The 18,122-nt window shown below is 35.6% G+C and overlaps 1 protein-coding gene across 3 annotated transcripts in view; it reads right to left on the bottom strand.

Moving 5' to 3' along the window:
• The window catches only part of ATAD2B (ATPase family AAA domain containing 2B), a 79,518-nt gene that overhangs the window by 44,647 nt on the left and 16,749 nt on the right, over positions 1-18,122 (bottom strand). For all 3 annotated transcript variants that reach the window (XM_069805692.1, XM_069805693.1, XM_069805694.1), the window contains exons 3-15: positions 17,925-17,971; positions 16,727-16,880; positions 14,423-14,525; positions 13,811-13,919; positions 12,376-12,492; positions 10,992-11,067; positions 9,065-9,163; positions 7,769-7,880; positions 6,903-7,018; positions 5,945-6,119; positions 5,058-5,146; positions 3,883-4,042; positions 2,858-2,948 (exon numbers count right to left, since the gene is read on the bottom strand). In XM_069805692.1, coding sequence (XP_069661793.1) covers positions 2,858-2,948; positions 3,883-4,042; positions 5,058-5,146; positions 5,945-6,119; positions 6,903-7,018; positions 7,769-7,880; positions 9,065-9,163; positions 10,992-11,067; positions 12,376-12,492; positions 13,811-13,919; positions 14,423-14,525; positions 16,727-16,880; positions 17,925-17,971 — 1,448 coding nt within the window. The remainder of the gene's footprint in view (positions 1-2,857; positions 2,949-3,882; positions 4,043-5,057; positions 5,147-5,944; positions 6,120-6,902; positions 7,019-7,768; positions 7,881-9,064; positions 9,164-10,991; positions 11,068-12,375; positions 12,493-13,810; positions 13,920-14,422; positions 14,526-16,726; positions 16,881-17,924; positions 17,972-18,122) is intronic.

Here is an 18,122-nt window from a genome sequence, read left to right as displayed (position 1 = left end):
TCCTCTTTAAAACTTCTTCTGCCTAATATCCACACCAAAAACCTACAACAAACTGCTACTGAGCTGGGTAAAACGTTTAGGTGAACAATCTTGACTACTTCTTCCAATTCATGTCGTGCAACTCCCTACAACTCCTAAAATGGACTGCAGGGAAAGAGAGTTAGCGAACAACTCTGCATGATGACAGAAATGAAAAAAAAACTACTACGGGTTTTTCCAGAAATTGTGAAAAACATGAACACTAATGCCAAAAATTCCCCCTCCGTCATTACATTAGGACAGGAAAGAAAAATCTAACAAGATATCCTTTTGCCACAAAACGCTCCTGCAATAATAAGCACAGAATAGAGTATTTTAAATAAGAAAGTTGAGCGTGGTTTGCTTCTTTACAATTCTATTTAACGTTATTTAAATAAACCTTATTACATCGTAAAAAGATTCATCTGCAAGATGACAGATGGAGGAATTCACACTTTGTTGGTTGCTAATATGTTTTGTTTCCTACAAGATTGAGTTAAGAGGTAACGGTCTCTCTGCCTACAGAAAGTTATCATTCAGAACAATGAAGTAAGCAGAAGAGGTAAGAAAGGATTTATAAAGTTCAGCATATCTGGTGCCCATCTCCAGTACAGAGAAAAAACATAATAATTACTTGTATTTATTGAAGATACTAATAAGACATCAGTGTGTGGTCTTCCGAGCAATTCTGTGCTCTCCCCAAGCTGCTTCACTGGCTCACACATATTGTAGTCATGTGGCCCTCCAGTGAAGTGGGTTCTGTAATTCTCACATCCATAGAAATCTCCTAAAAGGTATGTAATCCGTAACACCTGGGATAAAAATCAACCCTCAGGAAATAACCTATTTTTTGCAAGTCCTGGGGCTTTTCCCTTCTAATTTCTTTATAATTACACCCCTGGATCTTAAAAAGTTCTGAGTCGCACATACACCTGCTTCCCCAAAGTCATTTACTTTGGTAGTATTTCAGCAGCTTTCTTCATTAGGATCCATATGCTTGTAGTTAAGTGTTGCCAAGTTTCCTGAACTGGAGAGAGGTATAAATGATGCTGTGCAAAAGCCTGTCAAGTCTAGGCAGCTTTTACTTGGGGAAGAGGGCATGGGGTTTTTTTGTGGGGATAGTTGTTTGTTTGTTTGTTTTTAAAGAAAACCTGCACACAAGAGGAAATAGCAGACCAGTATACAGTGTATCAACGTGACAAGTGTGCCAGAGAATCCGATTTGCATGGCCACAAAGAATCTGGAAAGTTTGTTTAAATAATTAGTTGCTGCAGATTTCACTTATAGAAATGATGAGGCAATCTGAAGACGAAGATGATAAACCAGTCTTACTTCAGCTGTTTTAAAAAGTCTTTGTAATAGTCAAAAGCTTTTAATCTTGGATGTATGGAAACATTTAAATTCCAAGATACAGAATGGAGACAATCAAGTGCACAGTAGTTGGGACAGTACGAAAGCCAAAGAAAACAGAAAAGGGTATTTCTCTTTGTTAGCTGACTTTTCCACAGAACTGACAGGCTTTATTGAGCACAAAGGATGTCTTCCAATCAAACCTACAAACAGCTTTCCCTATGGTCCAAAATTTTAAAATACGTAATTGTGTTCTGAATGCAAAAATATGGTGAATTTTCAAAGAAACAACTGGGTTTTATTCCATCTATTTATTCCCCTCTCTCCCACTAAGCAGCACCATGTCTTTGCACAAATCAAGCAGAATTTACATGAAATGGGTTTGGCACATGCTCTCTTATACCCCGCAAAGCTTAAACTGGAGTTGGCTGGATAGTTATGTTTTCTCCTCACCAGAAGATGTTGAGGTCTTTGTGCATCAAAAGCGGAGGGATGCTGCTTCGATGATAGGTGTCCCTGTGGATGAAGAGGATAATTCGGATGTACTGTAGCTGACTGAATGGACTGATGTTCAATTTAAAGTTCTTATTTCTCTGATGATGGATTCCAATGCACAGATATTTGAGACTGTCCTTTTTCTGAGAACTTCAGTGCTTGTCCAAGCAGATGACTGACAGAGGATGTATCTTTGCATGACAAATTGTTGAGAAGAGACTGTGGTGTGTGTTTTAGGGTCATTTCCTCTGTTAAATTCACTATAAAAATATTTGGGTTTATTTCTGATTAGCTTTTAAGCAGCAGGTTTATCTTGAACAACCATCCTCCATTCAGTACAGCAGGTCTTTGGGCGCTCCAAAGGTATATTTAATGTACTCAAGGTGTGGTGCTTTTTTTCCCCCCCCCGCCTATATCTACGCTTTGAGGTTGTTCTGTGCTAGCAATCTAGAAAAAAATTCATCCTTAGAAAGGCTGGTTAGTTTGTTGGATTTCTGTCAGAGGAGAGCATGCCAGTCAGTAAAAAAACAAAACAAAACAAAAAAAACAAACCAGAGAAACAAACAAACAAAAAAACACATAAACCCCAAACCCCACACAAGTACTGATTTTTTTTTCTCCCTCCATAAGTAGACAGAAAAAAACCCCAAGTCTCCCTATCTCTTCTGTAATACACAAATTTAATGGGAAGTCTACCTAAAGAATCCAGTTCCCACTTCATTTTGCTTCTCTTTGGGGGTATGCATCCTATATAAGGACACTGATGTTACAGAAAGGAAACATGATTGTATTTTCAAACAACTACTAGCTACTCATTTTGCATTTTAGTAAGACAGAAGCATATTTTGTTATTACAAAAAAAGAGTGTTGTTGAAAGTACAGAGGTTTAGAAAGGTAAAAATAATAAAATATCCTGATACATTTAACATACCTTCAAAGTTTTACACAGAAGCGAAAGCATCTATAGTAAAAGTACTAACATCAAAACACTCACCAACACATTTTTCAGCCAGTTCTCCTAAGAAAGGATCTGACAATTTGGGGTTCCAATCCCTGGTATGAATTTGTAAAATGTGCTTTCGTGCCTGATTTTAAAAAAAGAGACGTCAAATCCATGTCATAATACTTTAGACATAAATATTATTTATTCATGTGAATATAAAGTTATTTTATGTGTTTTTGACACGTCACTGAGATGCATAAAATAGAACTTGGCACTCAAAGGTCTCTCAAGAGCAAAGGTTTTCCCTTCCGTTTTAATTTCATATATAAGCAGTAATTTTTTCAGTATACCAGTTACACATTTTAATTGCTGTTTAATCAACATTATTATACACGAACTGATCAAAACTCATGCTCTATAAGGAATTATCATAATTTTATAATTTAATTTTTAATTGCTGCACCTATGATTAACAGCTTCTATTGTCAAATGCCTCACCAATTAATTTATTGCTGAGCAGCACAGTACACACACATGAATTCCAAAACTATTTCATTTTAAAATTCTATAGAATCCGAAGAAACCTATCAATATGCAAAATAAATTTAATTTTAAGTATAAATTCATGAAATATTATGGCTGAGTTTAGAGAAGTCTAGAACGAGGAACTGAAGTGTTCCTGTTGCCAATATAATAATGTCTGGCTTCGCATGTACAATTTTTATGTGCTTAGCAGTCTACAGGCTAATAAAGCTATTTTCTCCTACCATAACTTCCAAAACCCCAATAGTTAGGGCTCATTATACAAATCCATACAAAACCACAGGTTTTAGAACAGCAATTCAGTTTAATGCAAACAATTTACCTCTCTGTTTAGTTTTAACTGTATTATGGAGATTTTTTTAGTTCAATATAACTTTATGTATTCAATGTGTTTTTACTAAAAATGTCTTCCTAAAATTAAACATCCTTATAAGTAAGAATGCATATTTTTATTTCATAAGCTTGGTTGTCAGGCATTCAAATATTTAATATACTAGAACTGTTTATTAATAAATCTCCTTTGTATGTTTTACCTTTTGATCAGGCAAGTTGAAAAGAAATTCCCTGTCAAAGCGTCCAGGTCTCCTGAGTGCAGGATCTATAGAATCCAGTCTGTTTGTAGCACCAATTACAACTATTTCACCTCTATTATCCAGTCCATCCATGAGGGCAAGAAGAGTAGACACTATAGAGCTAAAAGAGAGTTTTCAAAAAAAGGATGTATAGGGAACACTGCAAGAATTTTTACTTTTGCAACTGCAACATTCATAACTTCAAAGAAAAAAAGCTAAGTTAAAAAAAACAGTTGCATAACTGTTTCAAGTCTCAAAGCAAGAAGGAACCTTTTGATATAATCTGTATTATACTTTGTATTATGACTGTAGAAAGGATTACATCAAATTCAAACTTCCTCCTTTAGAAGTTTTGGGGAATGTGAGCTTGTGAAGCCATTTATTGCAGCTCTGAAAAATCCTCTTCCATTAACAGTGTATACATTGTCCTGTTTAGAGCAACTGTAGCACCAGGCAGAAGAAAGGTGAATCCAGACAAATCCACATGTTCCCATAACCTCCTAGTCTGCTGGCCCCAGAATTTCCCTCCTGTCCCTCTCAGTTGAGTGGAGGGAGATATACACACAAATGCCACCACCTACAGAATGAAAGATACAAGTGCATTGCCATAAAAAGCATAGCAAAACTGAGATTGAAGGCAGCCAGGAAAAATTTCAGCCAGCAGTAAACTGTTGTAAAAAATTTTTTAAAAAATGACACGATAGCAACTCAAGATAAGTTTGCACACACACCATCCAGAATCAAAATGATAGGGGTGTCCATTTCATTCACAGAACATTACAATTCATCAGTTTAAAATAAAATTTTTTTCAACTGGTTATTCTATTGTGCTGCTAACAGACAATCTGTTTACAGTACAAGACCACAACCAAAAGAAAGGCTGTGGAAATCTTGAAGTTAATAGTGTGGCTGAAGGGTTATCTCCAGTACAATTTGATTCCCAGCAAATTACAGTCTGTCTGAAGAACTGAAAAGATGACTTTCAACACCAAAAAACCTCAATCTGTCCTTTCTAGTGTAACTGAGCTTAAGCAAAAGTAAAAACCTTTCTTGGAAACTGAGTAAAATTACACCTAAGAGTTTACCAAGATAATGTAGCATATACCAAGATAATGGCAGAATATGAAAAATATTACCTGTGAATCTGATCTTGTCTACTAGAACGAACTGGAGCCAAGCCATCTATTTCATCAAAAAAGATTATAGAGGGTCTCATCAAGTATGCCTGGTATGCAAAAAAAAAAAAAAAATTGAATTCGCTGTTAATTCATGATTTATCCATCAACACTGAGAACAGTTTGTTTTTATTACAAAGCATTAACATGCTCAACTAACACATATATTGAGACACCTTTGTTAAAAAGTGTACAGTCTGAAAATAAAATTGAATTTTTAACTACAGTACTGTTTCAGACAAAGCAAAAAAAACCTGCATTCTCCTTTGAATAAGCAAGATGGCACCAGTGTATCAGTTTTACTGTGTGTTGGAGAGATTAAAGACAAACTGAGACACCTTATACTCAGTTACAGAAAACAGCATCTTATCTGCTCATAACCTGTTTGTTTAGACATCTGTGTCTGAAAACAGCTTTTGTTTGAGCAACTGCGTTTCACTGCTTTATGTGACTCTCTCTTCTGTCCATCATCTTCCAAACCAAATAAGGACACTAAAATATACACACAACCAATGCAGTCTTGCATCCTCCTCTATGTAGCAGTTATCTTGAACATGCCAGTCAAACTCAAACTCACTATGTATTTTTTTTCAATTTTTATCCAAACTACTTTGTCTGCTTCATTGATGGACAAATCACGTGACTTCTTCCTCTCAGTTTTCAAAGTAAGAAAAACTGTTGCCAGCATTCCTCTATTTTTTCATCTAAATATGTAATTTGGACAAATCCTGCCCAATCTTTGAAAATTTACAGTTATTTAGTTTCAATTGCAAATAACTTTGGCTGCCTAAAACATAACAAAACAACATACAGAGAAATTATATGAAAAATACATATTTTCCTCTAACCTGATCAAAAAGGAGTCGAAGCTGACGTTCAGATTCACCAACCCACTTACTGAGACAGTCTGCTCCTTTCCTCATAAAGAAAGCCACCTTTTTGTCTCCTTGACTGCATTCATTAGCTAGAGCTCTAGCTACCAAGGTTTTACCTGTTCCAGGAGGACCATAGAATAAACAGCCCCTGAAGATAAATGGATCAACACAGTCACAAACTTATTTTATGTCTCCTGAAAAACTCCAAGTCAAATTTTATAATGAAGACAGGGAGCCTGGAGAAGAAAAAACTTAAGTTCTAATATTATTATTTAGTGTATTCAACACGACTTCATAAAATCTAAGTTTGTTTTATGCTTTCATATCAGTAAATCTTTGCTTTGTAGAGAACATTAATCAAAGGCATATTAAGCTTCCAAAGGATTGTTTTACAGTAGTTCAATACCTCCTCAAATATTAAATCTTAGGTAATACTTGAATCAGTGTTTGCTACTTCTTTGAAGAGATGTATTTCCTTTAAACAACAAAAATATCCCCAAATTTTTAATTTACTTAGATTACATGTACCCATTTAAACCACACACCAAGATGCCTAACTTTAATAACTATTAAAACCATAATATAACATCGAGATTACTTCTATAAAACAAACATCAGCATTTAGCTTGATTTAGTAAAATATTTGGTGACATAATGGAAAAAAAGGCAAGGTACTACTAAATAGAACACTAGAGAATTCTTTCTGTGACCAAATCACAAAATTCACCTTCCTACCACATGAAAAATAAACTAGATTTTTGCAATTCTTCATTTTGCTTATTACATTCTGACAGACAAGTGGGGTAGCAAACATGTAAGTCTATTTGAACTGTAAGCACTTCATGGAAAGAATCAATCTTCTGTGTGTTTTCAAGTGAAGCATTCTTCAGAGCTTAAAATAAAATACAACAATAAGAGTAAATACACCTACCTTGGTGGCTGAATTTTGAATTTTTCAAATACTTCTGGATAGAGAAGAGGAAACACTACCATTTCCTTAAGTGCAAGGATATGATGGCTCAATCCCCCTATACTATCAAAACGCACCTTAGAAAAAAAACAAAGCATACAAAGCATATATTGTAACAGCTTTCCACAAAAGTACCTTTACTTATAGTGTAACATATTTGAAAACAAATTACAAACAACATTGCATTGATCAACAGGAGCTCTCTGAATTTTGAAAGTGTAAAAAAAGTTGACAAAGTCAGCTCTTGGTTGCCCACATGAGGTTTATCAGGTTCGGAAGTTAACTGTGCGAGGAATGCCTGGGCATCTACAGAGATCCAGCCTGAGAGCATTTTTAAGCTCAGGCACAGCATAACATGAATATAGTCAAAGTACTTCTGGACAATGGTTCAGCTCTAGTAATAATTCAGCAGCTTCTGCACAACACACACCATAAGCTAATGTGTATCACAGTTTCCAAACAGGCACGGGACCCATGTGGCTAGCACTGAGTTGACCAACCCAGGTGGTCAGTACTCTGTTTTCTGCACTGCTCAGAATATCCCAGTTTCTACTATTACAAATAATCAAAAACTGACTGTAAACAAAGAATAGCTGGGCAATTGATATTTTGGCTTCTTTATGATATGTATGCAGCCTGTTGAATATCTACAGGTCAAAAGCAAGTGCTTTGTAGCCCAAAGAAATAAACAGACAACAGCTTTGGAAAAAAATAAAAAAAGATCAGTGGGCTTATATGAATTTACTTCAACTCTAATGAGAGGCTGTGGTGAATTCTGCTTATGCATAATTGGGAGAAGGAAAAGAAAAAATTCTAAGAAAACCTACCGATTTATCAACAATCATAGGGTCTACATCAGCCAAACTTGCCCCAACTTTCACACGTTCTCGCAGGATTCCACTAGCTAAGTCTTCTGCTCTAAAGTTTAAAGGCAGGCACCTGTTCAACAACAAAAAAGAACCACCAAATAAATATTGTTCTGTTTTGATCATTTTGCTGGAATGGGAAGAACCAAGAGATTAAATGCCTTCTACTTCCTAAAGAGACAACCTTCCTGGATTGATGAGGTAATCAAAACTAACTTTTTTTACTGTGTGTAATTATTCTTGTATATCCAGAAGCTCCTTAAATATAAATACAGTTTTATGCTTCCATACAGATATTTCAACCTGGAGAACTGGCTGGACAGAGTATTTTGATTAAACACAGAAGAAACAACACTGACCATAAGAACAGGACACTCTCCACGGGCAGTGATGAGCTGCATAAGTTCAGTATGGTAAGAAAAGGACTAACAGTACAAGGAAAACACAATTTAAAAAATATAGCTCATGAGAGTCCAAAGGAAATAGAAATATTTCTTGTAGGTCAGCCATAAATCACAACCACCTGATCCAGCTTCTTAGTGTATATAAAGAAGCTTTAAGCTCCTACATAGATATTACATCAGGTCAAATACACAGATAAAGGGAGTAAGAAAGGTACCAGTAAGATACAGGTTACACTCGGAACTACACTTTTGGAAGTTATATGTAGCTGGAATTCCTCAGGATGGAAAAGGGAATGGTGTGGCAGACAGGAAGAAATGGAAAAAAGATGAGGAAACTTTTTTTTTTTCTGTTGAGTTTTCCAAATAATTTATCTGTGTCAGTAAGTAAAATTACTGATATACCTTATAGATCTTCCACTTTTAGATAACTGGTGAATAAACATAGGGTCAAAAAAACCACGTTAGGGTGTAGAATGCACATATTGTTACAAAACAGGAAGAGAGAAGAGTAAGAACTAGTACTGCGAGTACAACTAAACAAACTGAGACCAAGTAACACCAAGAATAAAAACCTATTTTAACCGACAGAAGTTGTTTGTCTTATAACCCAACTGAATCAAACAGATATTCTTATCTTTCCATTTTTTTATCACTATTGTTAATTATCTACTCATAAGACTTAAAAATCTATGTTAATATATAACCAGCAATCCTCCTAAACTGTGCCTGCAGGTAATTACACGCAGAATCAAAAAAGTCTGCAGAACTGATAGAACATTATAGCATAGTTCTACTTGTTTTCTGATGAATAATAAAAATCAAACCCTCCTAAAGACCAAGGATGTTTTGATACCTATTTCTTGCTCTGGCCATGCTTTTAGATTTTCTTCTTTCAAAACGTTCTTCATCTGAAGAGGTTGTATCACTGCTGTGAATAGCATGCTTCTTTCTCCTATTGAAGTGGCAAAATAAACATAAAACTCAGTCATTTTTGCAGTAGAATGGCATGGTTTGATTCTTTTATAAAAACAAAATTGAAAAGGCAAGTACAGTACTGTTCAGGTTTAAGATGCATTCAGATTTTAGTTTTCTTAAGTATCAAAATAATCTGGGAGGGGAACAACATCTTTTACTGTCACAGGAATATCTGATTTCAACATGAACATTACTAAAACAGTAGACCCCTTAAGATATGTGGTCCAGTCCACGTTATCTCAGCAAATGTGATTAAGTATCTAATCAATAAGCTTCTGAAGTTCATCAGGCAGCAACTGTACTTACAAAAGCTTCCAACCACTTTAGCCACATCTAATATAACAGAAATATCAAAATCCCCTTACTCGGTTTGATGCTTCCCTTTAAATACTCTTTGAAAAAATTCCATGCTTCCTAAACCATATGGTCTCTTCTTATGAGGTCGTTAATTCTGAAGAGCAGAAGTTTCACAAAATACCTGTACCTGTAGTTAAACTTCCGATCTGAATCTAAGTAAAATTACTATTCAAAGTCTGCATGAACCATTTCTTATTTTAGTATGACAGTATTTCAGAAAACTGAGTATTTCAGAAATATTGGAGAATGTACATTACATCTTCTGTACAAAAAGGTGTTCGGTTTGATATCAGTTTGAAAAACATCAGCACTTTTTTGCATTAAAAAGCTGGCTACTAGTTAAAATTCATGTGTTTTTAGTGAATATAGTAAGCTGCATCATTTGTATGAACACGATAATGCACTGACTAGCTGGTTTTTGATGAAGGATAACATGGTCAATCAGTTTTACTGTTCAATGACCAAAAATTAGATACATTTAAAAACATATCAAAGAGAGTATCGCACAGTTAGGAAGAATTTTTATGACAGTATCCTGACAAGAAGGGATAAAATGAGAATGGAGTAATGAGCGTGCTAAAACTGAAGGGATAATAGCTTTCACACTCTCTATATCTAAGTACAAGTCCTGAAATTATCCAACAAAACAACATACTTGCACTTTAAACAACAACAAAAAAAAGCTCTTCAAAATAAAATGTTTTTATTTATATTACACAGAAACTTGTAGAATCTTAAGATTCTGCTATTGTTTTATTTACTGTTCATATTTTCACTATGCCATTAAATTGAGCAATAAGACAAGAGTTTCAGCTGAGAGTAGCATTCATTTATTTGGATTCTGTTCATGGACAGATTTATCTTTTTGAAATTCTGAGTAAGTTGTTTGGGTTTTTTTAAATTTATTAAGCTCTGATCTCATCTATTTTTTTAAATAAAGCCCATCAACAGTTTGCAAGACAACTTGGTGTATTCCAGACTTCTTTGACACAAAATGTAAGATTCAAAAATTACGCTTGGTAAACATTTTATTAAATTGTTGATATTATTTGGATGAAATTTGAACTGCAAGAAAACAAAAAACATTGCCCTGATTTGTTTCTTTTTGTAGAATAGAAAGGAGATATTTGTTAAACTGCTGCTTTGGATTTAAACACTAAATATATGCCTTTACAGAAAACGCTAGTGTGCAATGCACAACTCTCTTTCCAGTACTTGCAGCACACCTGTTTCCATTCTGTTTATCATAAAGCTTTTACTGGTATTATGAAGTGCTAGGAAATTCATTTTTGTATGCTGATCAGGATCTGAACCTAAAACACAATTCAAGACCCACGCACAGCATGAATGAACTGTACAACTCACTCAAGAATGTTCTGAAAATCAAAAGCTAACAGAAATGTACTGAGAGAAAGCAAACAACTATGTACCAAAAGACTGACATTTACCTGATATGGCTTCTTCTTGCAGGAGATCTGTGAATATCAAAGAGTGTATTTTCTCTCTTTTTTTGATGAGCTGGCACTGAGTAAGAGAAGTTCCACATTTGTAACATCAATTACAAAAGAATAATAAAGTAATCTAAATGCAGTGCAAAAGTGCTAGACTATTGCTTTACCAATACTGTTATCACTGGTTTCTCCAAAAGCTCAAACAGCCACAGCCTCCTCAAATCACCACAGCTATAGCTATCATGGCACAGAATGTAATTCATGCAGGACACTAGCATTTTCAGTTTACTTGCAGGACGTGAAACTCCATACAGAAACCTCTTCACAGCTGATAATGAGATGTCTTGAAATTTCTCTTAACACATAAACAACAGCAATTCTCTAGCACACCCTTAATTTCCAAGTTGCCTTACGATATACCACACTGTATACGCCACTGTAATCTAAACCAAATATGCACAGAATACGTTATTTTAAACAGAAGTATTAAAAGGTTTAAAATCAAGAGACACTACACTGAACCCTGCATGGATCCCTGACAGTACGTCCTGTGCGGAACAGCTAAGGACGCAGGGTTGTCTAGTTCAGAAAAAAGGAGACTGAGGGACAACCTTATTGCTCTCTACAGCTTCCTGAGGAGGGAATATGGAGAGGGAGGTGCTGAGTTCTTCTCCCTGCAATCCAGTGACAGGACATGTGGGAATGGTTCGAAGCTGCAGGGCAAATTCAGACTTGACATTAGGAAACATTTCTTTACCAGGAGGGTGGTCAAACACTGGAACAGGCTTCCTAGAGAGGTGTCGATGTCCCAAGCCTGTCAGTATTAAAAGGCATTTGGACAATGCCCTTAATAACATACTTTAACTTTTGGTCAGCCCTGAAGTGGTCAGGCAGTTGGACTAGATGATCGTTGTATGCCCCTTCCAACTGAACTATTCTGTTCTAAATTTCTCAACTAGGCAAAACATGGTAACTGCTGCTATGCAATTTATCTACAGTTATGAATTAGGCTTACCACTCAAGAAGAGAAGCAGGCAGAGCAGTAACTAATTTTTCTATGTAATTACCTAATTTATTAGACTGCTTTCTGAATTCAACTTCTGTCAACTACTTCTTGACCTAAACCCCATTCACCTCCAACCCTGAGCCCAGCACATGGCAGTACTTGCAAAGTTCAACGAGGCAGCATGCACTAGCAATGCCACCACCATTAACAAATTGATAGATTATGTCTTAGTAGTCCTACTCGTGGTGAACCAAAAAAGAGGCAAGATGGAAGTCACAAAGTGCTGCATAGAAACTCTGTCAGGGATGAGAGTAGTCATCCAACTTTTGCCTTCTCAGTAGAGCACAACTGCAGGAGCACTGTCCAGTTCCTCACCTATTGGAGGGGCCTGGTATCTTTCAACAGTTTTTCTCTGTCTGAGATTATATGGCCGATCATTTTCTTCTCCCTCGGCTTCTTCTACTTCTATATCTCCATCTTCTTCCTGAGACTCTGTTGGGGGGGGGCAAAACACTTTCAGAACACTGTTACTTGATGCCAGAGCTATCTTAATCTTAAAAATTAACATTTTAATGGTCACTGAGAATTATTCCCCTTTTATTAATTAACACTAACTGGCAAATCACTGGAAGTTTTAAGACCAAGATAAGTCTACAGAGGTCAAACTTCCTTCTAGTTTCCCAGAGAACGTTCTGGAAAAGCAACAGAAAGAAAAATAAATGTAGTTAAAGTAGTTTTAGTTGTAAAGTACTTCAAGTATCACTTCTATCCACTATCTTTTTCCTGCAATAATTATCCTGCAAATTAAGAATAATGCCTTTCTTCTCTTTTCCCACAGGAGCCTCAGAAAATCGAATATCTGACACAGCATGAAAATAAGTACAACTTTACTATCCACAATATCATTTTCACACAAAGCAAATGAACACACTGTATAAAGGTACCACCTAGGTCCATCTATTAACAGGATCAGAATTCCCATCCATTGATCTCAGAATAAAGACTGCATTCTTATTAACTGGGACAGACCATACCTCTTACAGCAGTTTCAGCTCAAAATCAAGACACACTACACTGAACCCTGTATGTATCCCTGAAGTTTGAGTCTGATTTCTTAAGGAAGCCAAGCATGCTGTTGATCATGCCATCAAAGTTAGTCATAATCCCTTCTTTATCAATACTTTTGAACGCACTGGCCGGTTTCATCCAAATTTTTAAAGGAAGGTAGAATTTTAAATGCAGTTGAGTGTCTAGAAGCCTTCTAAAATTCAGTGGATGGATAGAAAACAGAGACTTTAATTAATACCTTCCCCATAGGAAGGATGCAGAACTGACTATTACACATTCTTTCTGGTAACTGCCACCCAGCATATGAGAAATAGCAAGTCAGTTAGAACATGCATAGTTGTAAGACTACATGCATCACATCCTGGCTTCCACCAAAGGATTGTTACAGGGAACATAAGGAAAGCTTCAATTACTTAGTGTTACAGAAAACAGGAGTAAGGGAACATACTATATAAACATTTAGAAACCAGACTTTATTCTGCTGCTTTCAGATAAAATTGCTTTTGTTTAAAGAAAACTACGCAGAGATCCCTAAAACGACTTCTCCTCTTTCTAAAGGGGAGTTGTCCTTCAGTGTGTACTTATTTGCAATAGTCTTGTTAACTGGTCTATTTAATAACTCCAAATCCAGATCCAAAACCAAATTACTTTCTGTAGTATAATATATTGCTATCTTATGTTGAGGAGAGCTTTGTTTTATAAGTATTTCAGACAAACCCTTACAATTCTTCACAACCCATACCTTCTTCTTCCCCTTCTGTGGACACTTCATGGTGGTTCTGAATCCCATAGCTGTTTCTCCTCAGTGATTTCCTTCTTCTTTTCACTCGAGAATACATATCCATGTTTTCCTGGAATGAAATTCACACACGGTCCCATCAGTACTATCATCCCATGCCACTCACAGTGTTAGCCCACAGTTCAGTGTAATACTCCACACAACCTCTAGCCCCCAAAACTTCTACCTACAGAGCCCACCACAGGTAGACTACAAAAGTCTCTCAGATAGTACCTAGTCCATCTGATCCGTAGTTAACATCAGTATCAAGCTGTTTTAGGGAACAAAGCAGATGACAGTCCCTGGTCCTGTTTTCAGACTACCAGAGTGTGCTTCAAACCAAAGGAGAACCACCACAGTACATCATGACAGCATGGCAGTCAATTCAACAATAAAGAAAACATGATTGAGTATATATCCATGAATTTTGTTCTGAATTTCAGTTTATCAAGTTTTTTAATGTAATCTACTGAAGATGATCTGAAACCTTTTGACAGAGCTACAGACAAATATATGAAGATTGCAAAAAGAAACACACTCCCCTTGGTATTACTTTTATCCAAGATCTGCACTTACAAATTCTGTATCTGTCCACATCCGTAGCCGTTCTACTTCCCCAGAACGTCTATTTCTCCTGATGTTAATATTATCCATTTCCTGTAGGACAGCTTCAGCAGTACTAAAAAAACAAAAAAAATTCAGTCTTAAAATAGTAGGCATGCAGATCTTTTTACATAGCATCCAACAACTTAGCATATCTAATTCTATGGTCTGTTATGGCTGTTCCAAGGTTTACAAATCAACTAAATATACAAATGTATTAAAATCTGAAAATTTTAGGATAGCTGCTTGAATCTATCAATTAACTACTAAACCAACCATAATAAAGAAAACTTAAAGATGAACCTACAGAATATAAACTAAGGAGTATGCAAAAGAAGAAATGTTGATGCTATTAAAATCTGGGGTTGAAATTAGGCTGTAGCATTTTAAAAAACATTTTTAAAAATTTTTTTTCCTCAAGGTAAGTTGTAGCATATAAATTTGCAACTGCTTACATGTTAGTTTAGGTGTCAGATAAGATTAAGTTTGCAGAATAAGAAAGTAAAGCTTTTTACCTACATAATTATAACACTGGGAAAGCAATTAATGCCTCCACCCCATAAGCTTTACAGCTTCTTACCCCAGCCTCAGAAAGACACTAATACATACAGGATTATTAATTTTTTTTAAATGTTAAATCAGTAACACCTAGAATTTCATCATTCATTATTTGACCTAACTACTCTACCATTTCTCATCTACTATTTAATTAGTCTATACTTTCATTATCTGAAGTATTTGTAAACAGCTGTCAAAACAATGGTAGCATATAAATAATAACCTTGGCCAAGATGCTTCATTGCTAAGAAAGAAAACAACAGAGTATTAGCCAGGCCAAGTCAATTATTTGGCCACCTGTCCTGAACACCAAGTTACTGGTCTCTATGGCGATTATGGTAGATTTCCACTGGAATTCTACTGTAATTCTATAATAACTGTAAGAAGGCAGAAACTCTCACTTCCTTCCTTTCAAGCTGTTTAAAAGTAAATCTAAAGGGTGAAATCCTGCCTAGAAAGATGATGGAAGTTCTGGTGACAGAAGTCAGTAAAGTCAATATTTCATTATGAGCACCCCTCTCAATTTTAAACAACTCTTCCAAAATATCTGTGATGTGTGACATAACTGCTTCAAGTAAAATCATGCTATAGTTTGCTATCAAAGAAAACAGTGTTGGAGGGGACCTGGAAAAGTCCACCTGCTCTGCCAGGCAAGAACAAACTACACAATACCTAAATCATTCCTGACAGGCATTTGTTCTTAAAAACCTCCAATGATTATGGGACACACTGTTATCAGTATAAGTTCATATATAGACTTCAGTACCATGATCTTATCAAATTACAATCTTCATGGTAGACTTTTTCCTATTGTTGATGAGTAGAGGGAGATTCAACTGCAACTAGAAAAATAAATGTAACTCAATATAAATTTGTAAACTGATACCAAGTAAATTGATGCTGAGTAAATTGAAAAAGAAAATTAAATTAATAAAAGATTCAACAGAATACATTTAACAATAAAGATCATACTTGGCAATTAAATGTTTATGTTTAAATCATATTCCAAGCACTAGAACAAGCAGTCTCTCACAGATGTGACTATTGAAAGCCATTTTACAGGTGGGAAAATTGAGATACATTAAGTGACCTGTCCAGGGCCACACAGAAATAGTATTTCAAGAAAAGTATTTCTGGCTCCCATTCCTATGCTCAGACCAGACCGTGCCTCCCTCTCTGACCTACTTTGTCTGCACAGTAAATGTCAAGAAGTGACACTCACCCTATGTGAATTACTAACAAATGGTAAAAAACAAACAAAAAAAAAAAAAAAAAGAAGCAAGCTACAAACTTTTGATATTTTATGATAAAAATCATACAAGCAAAATCTAGAAAGCTTCCAAGTATTGTTGCTAATCAATTTACATCATATTTAGGGTATCACTACATAAACAGGCTACTAACAAACTAGGGTGTGGATTTACAGCATGTCAGCCACTCTGCAATAACCGCCAATTTACACAGCTTTATCCGGGTGTAAACACAGAGCAGCTTACTCCTCAATGAAAGTCTGGTAAGTTGCTTTGCATCTAAAGCATGTAAATAATATAGGCAGTTACAGCACAGGACCCAGCCCGTAACTCAAACCACAATCTAGCTTGCCTCAATGCTAATACATTCCCACAGTAAAACACATAGATGGCACTGGAAAACAGGATTTACTAACTTTTTTAAGTCATTAAGATGCTTTGTGAATACAACTGAAGTATCCCCACATACCTGTTTACTAGCTGATCAAACAATAAACTCTGATTCAAAGTTTCAAATCTGTTTTTCCTGGACCGACAACTTTTTCTGACTTCTATATCTCCGTTTATGCAAGCATGGTCCCCATCTCCCTTTTTTTCCCCCCGAAGGGGATGGCTTTTGAGAGCTAAGAGAAATTTGTATTACTACTTCAAAATGCAGGAAACAACATTTTCATAAACAAGAATTAATAAGAGAATACTTAGCAAGGACAATAAACCAAAAGTTACAGAGCACAGTATGAGCACCCTTGTATTCACTAAAGAAATATTTTTTTAATTCCTATCAAAGTTGCTTTACAAGCTATTTCTTCAGGCTCGAGCTTGTTTCCTTATACGATAATCTTATTTTATGATGAAAATTTGGCATTCAAATATCCATTCAATATTTTTAAGTTAACATCAATACTAAAATGCACACTTGGCCCACAGTTTCAATTCTTAGTCTTTCAAATACAGTATCAAAAAGTCAGATACAACATATTGATTTCACAAGCCAATCTGTATCAGCTACTCTGTACAGTGCCAAACAAAAAGAGATCCCACTCCTGATTGTTCCTTAGGCACCACAGTAAATAATAAAAATACCAAATATGCTTAATGGATTAACACTTACATAGAGTCAACACAGAACTAAACGAGACAGAATTGATGAAAAAGGGGCACGAAACACAAAGTGGTTTTAGCTGAGATATGCAATGAGATGGCAAGTTTGTAAGGTACAAGCATATAGGAAAATCATTCAAGGTAGCAGGAGCTGCAGACAAGGCAGGTCTCTCTAAAGCAATAGTAGACTTAAGTAACGTTAAGAACCACAGAAGGCCAAATTTTAAATGAGCAAGGGGAGTAAGTAAATTAAAGAGACCAGCTGGGAAAGGAAGGCCAAAATTAGTTCCTAACAGTAAATTTGGGAATTAAGGAAAACATCAAGATCATGGCCAAGAGGTCTGAATTGAGAAGAGAAATGGAATTTCATCTAAGAATGTTCCCCATGTGCACAGAGAGCATCCAAGATGTTGACAGAAGAAAACTGAGCCAAAACAGTAACTTTTCTGGTCAAAATGGTCATAGTAATCAGTAAAGTTATCATAAATATATGCAACTGAAAATCATTGACATAAAATTGTTAAATGTAAAAGCAGATACAAAAAGATCCACTGTAATACACTTACATAAGCTACGTCCATTTGGTAGTGTAGAACCAGGCTGAGAAGTTAACCTAGGAAACAATTATATTAGACACACAAATAATGTTAACACTTCTTAGCCAAGCAAAAGTTACACAGTGAAAATAGAACTTTAAACAGAGAGTGTTACACAATACACTATAACTTCAAAACCTTTGTAACACGTAGCCTCTGAAGAGCCTG

This window comes from Haliaeetus albicilla, chromosome 18 (genome assembly GCF_947461875.1).
Source record: "Haliaeetus albicilla chromosome 18, bHalAlb1.1, whole genome shotgun sequence".
Taxonomy (NCBI): Eukaryota; Metazoa; Chordata; class Aves; order Accipitriformes; family Accipitridae; genus Haliaeetus; species Haliaeetus albicilla.
The sequence above is the reverse complement of the archived record's forward strand: the minus strand, read 5'-3'. Positions and strand labels throughout refer to the sequence as shown.